Source organism: Heliconius melpomene, chromosome 8 (genome assembly GCF_056956725.1).
Source record: "Heliconius melpomene rosina isolate 202511_hmr_F chromosome 8, ASM5695672v1, whole genome shotgun sequence".
In the NCBI taxonomy this organism is placed as follows: Eukaryota; Metazoa; Arthropoda; class Insecta; order Lepidoptera; family Nymphalidae; genus Heliconius; species Heliconius melpomene.
In genome coordinates this window covers 8,586,869-8,598,533 of record NC_140396.1, presented here as the reverse complement: position 1 = coordinate 8,598,533, position 11,665 = coordinate 8,586,869, and the positions used below count along the sequence as shown (strand labels likewise).

At 35.3% G+C, this 11,665-nt stretch overlaps 1 protein-coding gene across 1 annotated transcript; it reads left to right on the top strand.

The window, feature by feature from the left end:
* Positions 1-7,764: 7,764 nt before the first annotated feature.
* Positions 7,765-10,068, top strand: LOC146537005 (uncharacterized). Its single transcript, XM_085189653.1, has one exon. It carries the CDS (start codon positions 7,765-7,767, stop codon positions 10,066-10,068), a length of 2,304 nt encoding a protein of 767 aa, XP_085045779.1.
* The last annotated feature ends 1,597 nt before the right edge of the window (positions 10,069-11,665 follow it).

Below are 11,665 nucleotides of genomic sequence, written 5' to 3'. Positions count from 1 at the left end.
TTTATGGCTTCCAATTTTAAACCCGCGTCACTCGAACGGTCTTTCCGGTGACGCCATTTTTAAAATGGCGTCTGCTGTATGCAGTTTTGAATTTGATATTTCTTTAATATTTTATATTATTATAAAGTTTTGGGTGATCGAAATTTGAGAAGTGTTATAAGTTTATATTAAGGAGATATTTTTTCACTTTTTGCTTACAAGACAATACGATTATGACTAAGAAAAAGAGAGATATGGAGAGAGAATACGTAGATAGTAATGTTATAAAGAAAATAATTAAAAAAGCGAAATCAAACAAAGGATATTTTGTAATTACACACACTGTCTCTAGAAACATAAAGATGGAAAGACTATGGTGTTTTTTAAATTTTAAATTTAGCTGGGTAGGTGGAAAGAGCTAGTGCTAAGACCACCCCACCACTTTCCGCCTAAATTTAAGCATTGCTTGTTGATAGGCGGAACTCTACGCCGCGAGACTACTGGTGAGGGAGAAAACCGCGGCGTTTAGCCTTGCTATTTGCGGGATGCAGCGTGAACATAAAAAATACAATTTATACCTAATTAAAAATAACGGCAGAACACTAAAGATAGCTTTATAAAACATTGTTTTAGTATTGATATCATTTTCTTTTGTGAAAAATCCTTGTCTCTTACTACAATGGCACAGTCAAAGCGAAATATTGGAAATTATAATTGAATTTCTTAGTGCCTTCACATTGTTAAAGAAACAGAAATAGACAATATGTATAGTACTTATATACGTTTTAAATTTACTTTTAGTTTAATAACATTTGTACTGAAGCTAGGAGTTTTATAGAAAATATATGTCGTATATAGATTAAATTCAGCTTCACGCTGTATCCCGCTCACAGCGGGGTAGGTAAGTGGAGAACGGAGTGTTTTAACATTACGTTTACTCTACCTACCCTTCTTTGTATAGGATATAGAGTGAAGCTGATTTGATCTTCAATTACTCTAAGAGTGAAGAAGACGTTATGCTCTCATAACCACATTATCTCAGTCTACTTCGAACATACTCAAAAAATAAAATATTACTAGCAATACTAAACATGAACAAAAGAACTCGACGAGAAGCTATACCCGAGTTTATTATAAAGTAGACCCCGACGCTGGCAAAACTAAAGGAAGTATTGGAAACAGTAATGAAAATTTCATTCTTTGACTTATTGCCCGCTCTATTACAGAAACGACATGAAAGAAACTTTCTTTACTTCTTTTTAAACTTATTTTCCATTGAAATTAAGAGCACTTACATACTTACATATGAATAAAAGTAATATTGTTATTTTAAATAGCATTGATTTTATAATTTACTTTTTCTAGAAGGTAGACAGACGGTGAAGGTATGGTTAAGTATAATATATATCTACTAAAGCAACGGTTATTTTGCATATACAGATAAGGCAGAGACATCCTAGTGTTGAATCACTCCCTTCCACAGTTTCCGCCAAATTTTCAGCTTTGCGTCTTGAGAGGCGGAACTCAACGCCGCGCTTAGGACGTACCTACCGACTTAGTACTATATAAATCGAAAACCAAGAACCCCTTATCTAAATAACTTAACAATCATCAATATTAATATAATAAACAAGTAAACCAATATCGTAGACTGATAAAATCGTTTCAAAAAACGAGCACCGCCACGCCAGCCCCAACACAGAACAATACACTGCTCGCCGTGATTTACGCCGCTCGCGCTCGCCCGTTGAAATTCGCGTCGATAACGCTTTTGTTTCACCGTCTACCTTCTTATCGGTCCGTAGGGATGCCCCTATATTCATATTGATATTTTAAATTTTATAAAGCTACTAGCGGCCCGCCCGCGGCTTCGCCTGCGTAAACTACGTTATTATTAATTTCTGTCTCCATGAGTACCTACGTCCTATAAGTGACGTCCATGCAAAATTTGAGACTCCTAGCATTTGTAGTAACGAAGTTTCATACAAACTTTCAACCCCAAAAACAACCCCTTGGAAGTCGAATATTGCAAATTCCAGTCTTAGCGAGCACCTACGTCCTATAAGTAACTCCTATGCAAAATTTGAGATTCGTAGCACATGTAGTTTCTGAGATTTCGTGATGAGTGAGTGACCTTCGATTTTATATATACAGATAAAAATGTATCCTGCATGAAGCAGGGTAGACAGAGTGAACCAGGGGTAAGACAGTTCGTTCTTTAGTTTCAATATTTTTCAAGGCTTTGCGTGTTGGGAGGTGGAATTCAACGCCGCGCTTTGGCTGACACCAGAGCGAAGAAATTAAAATGTAAATTTAAATAAATATATCTAATATTGAATTTAATTTGAAGTTGCTGTAAAATATTTTTAATTGTTGTTATTAAAAACAATAATTAATAGTACATTTAATAAACTCCACACATAAAGATTATAGAATTTAAAAATAATAGGTTTAGTTTTACGCTTTTTCTCATTAACAGGATAAACAAAGAGGTCTTATTGTACACTTAACTTCGCGCTTGATACCTACCTATTTCACGCGATGGTTGTGTATTCGACTCCCACTCAGATAAAATTATTAAATCGAATAAAATATTTCATCTTCACTAAACCCTAAAAATAATATACAATTATTTAGTTCACACAAAGATTATATTTACAAAAAAAAAAACATTCGATACAATAAAATCTAAACAACACTATCTCGATGCTAATTCTTTTACTTTTTATTACTATCGATATAAAAAAACACGGGTACATCACTATTCAAAAACAAAATGCCCATACTCGTTATATCGTAGATTTGCTGTACAGGTATTGTAGAAACGCGTTCTACACTAACGTTATTTATTAGTTTTAGGTCTTCTAATCTTTGATCTATAAAGCTCTTATGAAGTAAAAACATTTGTAATATATTGTATAAATCGTAATAATATGCCATCATGGTCCAGTAGAACAGTACCTGACTAACAATGGTTGTGGGTTCGATTCCCATTTGAAGAAACGAACTATTTTCATTACTTCCCTGTGGTAACAAACAGAGCAGCTGTGATTTCCACCTCTCAACATGTAATATCTTAAAAAAACGAAAATGCACAACGAGAGTTTCTTAACACTAAATATTCTTTATCTATCCTGCTATTTGCGGGATTTAGCGTGAAGCTAAAAAGCGTGACGTAGGTTTGATACTCTTGGAAATAGCCGATTTGACAAGATAAGCTGCCGCGTTTGATTGTGCCATACATGCACCTGCATGCAGTGTCTGTATAGTGGGCTAATATGGAGAAAAAGGTTAAGTTGTGATTTCAATTATATCTACGACAGTTTGAGATTTAAAATGGATAATCCCATTTTCCCCATTTCCTTAAGACATTACGTTCCCGTTCCCGTTACTAATATAAAGGATTGAGTGACGGAACTCAAGGACTTTTTTTCTCCATTTGCCTCGTTACCTAAACGAAGCCTATATATTGATATTACATAACTATCACCTCTTGGCTAACTAGAATGTTATTATAAGCATTTTTATAAATTACATTTGAATTCCGTATAAAACAAGAGACTAAGATTTTTTTCTTTTTTTAAACATTCTTATTAGGAAGAACTGAAGGCAATGTTATATGGCTCGAGGCACACTACATTGCCAATAAGCCGCCTGATCTCTTGCCTATACGAGATATTGCACTTTTTTATTAATATAACAAGAAGCAATGCTTCTTGATAGTTTGGTCGCTATAATAAAGAAAAATATATTTAAAAGAAACAATGTATTCTTTGGTCTATAAAAACACTTAAATAATTTTTACATAATAGAAAGAAAGATAAAATATAAACTTACGGTAATAATCATCGCAGACAAATTTGCATGGATTTTAAGACTTAAATCATATTTACTCCAGTTTCCAGAAGATATTGGACAAAATTATCTCCTAGTCACTCTCTACTCTTCCAAACCAAATTTTAACTTTCTACATCCAGTAGAGTTGCAATTGTTGAATGTTGAAATTGTTCATTTAAATAAATTAAAAAATATATAACAAAACGAGAATAAACACGTTCCTTTCATATCTCCAACACTAATAGCTACAATAAGATGCTACGCAATCATCATTTAGCTAACTGGGCTATTTGCAAATTCTTTCATTTATTATACAAACGTTCTTTTTACTCTCTCTCTGAGATTTTTTAAAGAAAACATTTTTTAAATTGTATAATACAAACTTGTAAAGATTAGGGTTAAATTAAAGATATTCTTGTGCAATTTATATGATTTTTTTTTATATTTGCAATCGAACTCATCTTAGTTTAAAATTAAAATAAAAAACTGTCCCTTGATTTGTTAGATTAAATAAAAATTGAATAAAAATTCTTAAGTAAAAATATCCTAGTTAGTAGATTTTTTCATATTTTTTGATTTATGCAAAAACCCGTTTACAGGTGAAAGGCTCCTCCAGCCATCCATTAAGTTGGAAACAATTAGCTACCTTAGATCTAATTAGCTTGCATGAATTTGGGGGCATTGATCACCATGTCTGCCTGGGTCAAATGGCGGGAGGTCACTGGCGTTGATTGTGACTGCAGAGTATCGCCCAACCTTAAGGGGCTGATATACCAGAGCATCATCCGACCGATTTTTTATAAGCTATCGGATGTTGGCCAGCGCTTTCTCAGCACTCTCAGGAGCTTCATGTCACAGAAATAACGGTGTTGATATGCGGTGTAACGCTGACTAACCACCTACGCAACATTTTCATTCGAAGGAGTCTTGCACTTCGTGGTGTAGGGGATAGGCTCCAAGTCTGAATCCACCTGAAATGATATGGGTACAGTGCACGCTAGCTTTGGAACTATTTTGGATGGGAGTGCTTTGCTATATCTTTCCCTGGAGTCAGAACGGCCGGCTGCCTGAGCAATTTCTCTGCGCAAAGAAATAACTAAGACTATATGACACATTCTACGTGCCCGAATCTCTGATGACAAGGTTACATCAAAATATTTACTGTGATGTATACAACCTACATATATCTACCTTCTCCATATATGGACTATCTAATACAAAAATATTTTTGCAATTCGAACCAGCAGTTTTTAATATTAGCTCGTTCATCAAAAATTCCCCCACTAAAATCAAAACCTAGGACCACCACGTGCAGTTGAAAATACGAGTACTGCAACTGTGCCACATGCCCCGTGGTCATTCAAACACATAAATATTTATATAATAATTAAAATATTATGACTAATTTACTTCAACAAAATCTGACAGTGGTCTACTGATTAAATTAATGACGCAGCAACCAAAATTAATTCGCTATTTTAACACCCAATTTGTCAAATAAATATAGTGTATTGAATATTTAAATAAATTATGCAATAATTTATTTTCATTATTTATAAATGAAGCTGTCATGGGCATTGCGGAATAGTGGTAAGTAGTGTGTGGCTAAAAAAATTGAGTTAATATACTCAATTTTTTTAGCTACAAATAGTTAGTTAAAATTAAATAAAAAAATAAAAAAATATATATATGAAACATTTATCTATATATATAAAAGATAGAGAGATCTACGCGCCGACCACCGCCGCGTGAGGTCGTGTGCTGGACCGCGCCGCCGCGCCGCTATTGTAGTGACGACAAATACTTACTTTTATTATGATATACACGAGAAAGTAATTTTACAGTTGTACAAAAATATGAGTAACTTTTACACAGTCGTGGTAGTTGAGTAAACATTGAAGTGCCGACCGCCGCAGTTCGTGTGAAAATTACATACTTCGAAGTGATAAGTGTTAAATGCGGGTATTACTAGAAATTTTTGCGACCATATGTTTTCACTTATTCTTGTACCTTGGACTTTTGATTATTATAATACGCAAGAATGAACTCCACGAACCAAAAATGTTCCAGCTGCACAAAAAAAATATTAAAAAAAGAATTTCTGAAATGCATAACATGTAAGGAAGTATATGATTTGGAATGTGCGAATGTTAGCCAAAAAAATTTTGGCTTAATGGATCATAAAGAACAATGGAAGTGTCCAGACTGCTCAAATAGAGGGCTTAAAGTAGGAAACATAAGTACGCCGACATTTACTACAGAAAGTAGGAATGTAACTCATCGAGCAAGAACTACTCGGGTAAATAGCCCAAGTACAAGCCAGAAGGACCCTGACCATAACATGATGGAAGAGTTAAAATTTTATATGGCAAACTTAATTCGAAACAGCATGGACAGCGTCACAGAGGCCATAAATGGTCTCACAAACACCATACGGGATCAGAATATTCGTATCGAGCAATTAGAGGCAAGAGTTTGTTTACTCGAAAATAAAAAGGAGCAATCGTGTGATATCACTGCTCTCGAAAGTATCATAGAACAACTTAAAGGAGATATTTCTGATCGGGATCAGCGTATGTTATCTAATGACGTCGAAGTAGCAGGATGCCCGGAAACGCCCGCGGAGAACTGTGTTCACCTCATCCTCTCCGTTGCAAAAAAAATAGGCGTAGATCTAGATGAAAAAGATATTGTTAGTGCTCATCGGGCTGGTCCGGAGAGGTCGACCAGTGCAAATTCAGCAAACAGCGGCGGGCGCGCGCGGCCACGCCCTCTAGTCGTGTGTCTCGCTCGCAGAGCTCTGCGCGATGCAATGCTGCGCGCAGCTCGCGTGAGACGCAATCTTACGACGGAGGGCCTAAACCTACCTGGACAGACAAACTCCATATATGTTAACGAACGGCTTACAAAACACAATCGGCTCATATTTTATAAAGCGCGCTCTTTGGCTCGCGAGCATCAATACAAATATGTGTGGACTAGAGATGGAAAGATTTTTGTATGTCAGGCTCAGGGGAAGTTAAGACATCGCTTGCGCACAGAAGAGGATATTCTTAGGGTTTTTGATAAAAATTGTGTTGGATCATAAACTTAGCCAAAATTATTTAATTGTTATATGTTTAAACTTTTTTATTCATTATGTTTACATGTTTAAGTTAATTGTTTTTAAGTTAAGTTTTCCGTTCATTATATCATCAAATTCATATCAAGTATACTTTCTATTCACACACAATACCACACACCACATTCATAACTACACAATAAAATTTTCTAAATATGTGCATATATACACTGTTCTACTTTGCCTACTGACGTTTTATTTTTTCCTTTGTTTCTGGACAATTTTAATTATATTTTGGAAATATTTTTGCAATGACTAGTGGCAGAAAATATCTTTTGCGACTAGGGCTGCTAAATGCAAGATCTCTCAATACTGGTACTGATGAACTATTTGTAACTGTACAAAAATACACCCCTGACATTTTAGCTATCAATGAGACCTGGCTGAAAGCTGATGAAGAGAGTCTGGCACCAGTGTTGCCCGACTACAAGTTTCTACATAAAGCTCGTCAAGGTAAGAAAGGTGGAGGTGTAGGTTTCTATATTAGACAAGGCATAAATTTTCATACACATCCTCATCCGGATTCAATACTTGAACAATTTTGGCTAGAAGTTCGACTGTCAGGAGTCGTTTTGGCAATTGGCACTGCATACAGACCCGAAACTGTGAAAGTCAGTGATGCATTGGATGGTATAAGTGAATCGTTAAACGTCATGGCCCACTGTGACCATACTTGTATTCTAGGCGATCTGAATATCGACATCAATCGAACAGAGACTAGCATTGCATGAGAATTAGGGGATTTTTGTAAGCAACATAACCTAGGGCAGCTAGTTAAAGAACCAACGAGAATAACTGAAACATCAAGAACCATCTTAGACGTAGTAATGACAGATATCATATCAAGATGTCGTGGGGTTCAAGTTGTACATAATCCATGTCTTAGTGACCATGCTATGATATTAGTCGATCTTGATATAAAAAAGCCGAATCTAATTAGACAAATTAAATTTAAACGTAAACTTAGCGACATAAACTTGGAACAGTTGAAATACGATTTAAAATCTATTCCTTGGCATTTAATTACCGCATCTAATAATGTCGATATTATGGTGGAAATGTTCAATAATTACTTGTTATGCTTATTTGACATCCACGCACCAATGCAAAAAGTTATATGTAAAAATACACCAAAACCATGGATCACAAACATGATTAAATTTATGATGACTCTACGTGACAAAGCTCTAGTGAAAGCACACGCGAAGAAAAATGATTCATCGATAAAATACTATCGCGACTTAAAAAATCTTGTTACCTCTGCAACAGATAGGGAAAAGAGAGCCTTTATTAATAGTTATATAAATGACACATTGCATCAGCCAATGATAATGTGGCACAACTTAAAAAATACAGTGATGCCTAACAAAAATGCAATAATTAATATTCCTGATCACATTAATGACCCGGATAAAATCAATGCTCATTTTCTCGATCTTCCACCTATTAATGACTGTGATATAGAAGGGGCAGGTGTTCCTGCAATTAATTCCAGCGCACTGTTCAATATAAAAACAACAACACAATCAGAGGTACTTAAAATAATAAATAACATTAAAACTAAGGCAATAGGTCATGATGATTTAAATATAGAAATGATAAAACTCACCTTAGATGTCACTTTGCCTATTATCACTGATATCATCAACAAATCGATAGAAACTCTAGCGTACCCAACATCTTGGAAACGTGCTCTGATCAGGCCTATTCCTAAAAAGCACTGTGTTGAACAGCTTAAAGACCTTCGCCCAATATCAATCCTACCTGTTTTGTCAAAGGTTCTAGAAAGAACAATACTGAATCAAATGTTAACCTTTTTAGATGCCAACAATATTATACCTAAATTTCAATCCGGATTTCGCAGATGCCATGGCACCGAAACAGCCCTTCTAAATATTACTGACGATATAAGCGAAGCTTCAGACAAGGGTCTGAGTACAATTATGATCCTGCTGGACTATTCACGCGCTTTTGACTGCCTCCTCCCAGAGCTACTCTTAGGCAAGTTGGAATGCTATGGTTTTTCAAAGGAAACCTGCCAGTGGTTTAGGACATTTTTATTAAATAGAGAACAAATGGTCGTTACTGATGGTAATGACGGGCAAAGAAGATATTCTGCTTTGACAACAGTTCAGCGTGGGGTACCCCAAGGGTCCTTATTAAGCCCTATACTATTTTCGTTATTCACAGCAGATCTACCAAACCACATACATTTCTGCAAACACCATCTGTATGCTGACGATACCCAACTATATTACTCTTTTAAAGTTGAAGATACCAAGAATGCCATCCAGAACATAAATGAGGATTTGAAGCGCATATCCAATTGGTCAACAAAAAATTCACTATTTCTAAATCCATCTAAGTCACAATTGCTACTATTGGGCACTAAGAAGCAAGTGGAAAGGCTTACAACAGTTAGAGGAAAGATAAAAATTAACGACACGGCGATTGAACTCGTGAAAACCGCTCGCAACCTTGGCTTAATAATAGATCCTCAACAGAAGTACATCGAGCACATCAACACCAAGATTAGCAATGCATTTTTTAAACTTAAAACCTTGTATAAAATCAGATCCTATATAAGAGAGGACCTTCGACTCAAACTTGTGGATTCACTTGTCCTTTCCCTCTTTAATTACTGCAGTTCTGACTTCAGTACTAGAATAAACTCGTACACGCTAAAGGCTATTCAACGGGTTCAAAACGCTTGTATCAGATTTTGCTATAACGTGCCACGAAGAGAACACATAACACCCTATCTAAACCGCAAGGGTATACTAAATATGAGTGCAAGAATGGAGGTGCAATACGCGTCTCTTATTCAAAGGGTTCTGTGGAATAAAAAGCCACAGTACTTATTTGAAAAGCTCACCTGGGCTAGTGATGGTAACAGAAGCCTTCGGCCAGTTAACCGGAACCTATTGAATATACCCCCACACTACACATCCCGCTATCGCGGATGTTTTAAGTTTTCTGCAGCAAGAATTTGGAATGACCTACCGCCTCCCCTAAGAGTTAAAATTAGTGCAGCTAATTTTAAGAATAAATACAAAAGCGCACTACTAAAACGGCAACTTGATGCAGAAAATCATAACACGGATAAAAAGAGCTTAAAATATTATTTCTAGGCCTGAAATTTCAAACTAGTATACTAGTATTATTGATGTATGATTTATTCTCCTTATTAAAACTTATTTATTTATTCCAAACCGGATGTAAAGGTGTATATAGGCACAAATAAGAACACACACACACACACACGCACGCACACACACACACACACACAAACACACACAAACACACACACACACTCACGCACATACACACACGCGCACACCCATGAACGGATACCTTAATTCTATTCTTATTATTTTTCTTTTTTGTGAGAGTCTGTTTGTCCGTGATCCAAGGTGTAACTGAAAAACAGCGATGCTTGAGAGTAAAAACTCAAGCATCATTTAGCTGAGTTATACCTTTTGCCATAATGTTCTTTTGTAAAATTGTTAATTTGTTTGTTAAATGTGTATATGTTGTTTATGGCAATAAATGTTTTTATTATTATTATTATTATTATTAAAAGGACTTGTCCTCACTGACTGAGGTAAGACGCACGCACAGCCGTAACCGCTAATGGTAGAAACGTGAAATTTGGACAGATGTTTACTTTCATAATCTGGACATCCACTAAGAAGGGATTTTAAAAAACTTTAACCGTAAAGGGGTGAAATAGGGGTTTAAAGTTTGTATAGAATTTTTTTTAAATCGGCAACGATTTTTATAAAATTTTAAATTTAGATTTTTAAAAGTATTTAATTGAACACGTGTTTCATCGTTTTCTAGAATTCTCCCCCTAAGGGTGCAAATAAGGGGTTGAAAGTTTGTATGGAAAAATCTTTAAATGGCCACCGATTTGAAATTCAGACTCTTAAAAGTATTTAATTGAACACATGTTTCATGGTTTTCTAGAATTCTCCCCCTAAGGGTGCAAATAAGGGGTTAAAAGTTTGTATGGTTAAATCTTTAAATCGCCACCGATTTTTATAAAATTTGAAATTGAGACTCTTAAAAATATTTCATTGAACACGTGTTTCATGGTTTATTATAATTCACCCCTAAATAAGTAAGCGAAGCTGCGCGCGTCCGCTAGTTATAGATAAAAAAAAATTATGTGTCTTAACACATAGAGTGTCTTACTTCAGAGACTTCAGTTTCCCACTCTCTGTTGAATTCTGGAGGCATGCTGAGAGGCGAAACTCAATGCCGCTTTCTTATTAACATTAAGAAAAAAAATTTTTTTTTTTTCTAGTGGGAATCGAACCCACAACCTGTCGCGTTTACAGTCGCACGCTTGTGCTCCTACGCCACGACTGGCCTCAATGCAACTGATATTATTTTATTATTCAAAATTGTTTCTTTAATAGAAAGTGAAAACAGAGTGCTTTGACACTAATTTTTCTAAACATACCCTGCTATTTTTAATTACGCGAGTCACCGAAAAAAAAGGAAAAAATATATTTCAGCTCGTATTTTTGGATAAAGGCTTATCTTCCCTCAAAGTTACACCCTCAGATAGTAAAGCTTCCAAAAGACTTTAATTATAAGAAGAAGATCCTCTATTTTCATAACTGAAAATACTTAAGGATCAACGTGTAATGGCCTCTAAAAATTCATGCAAAAGTTTATTATTGTTTAGTGTTATGAGAATTTTCGTATAATAATATTATT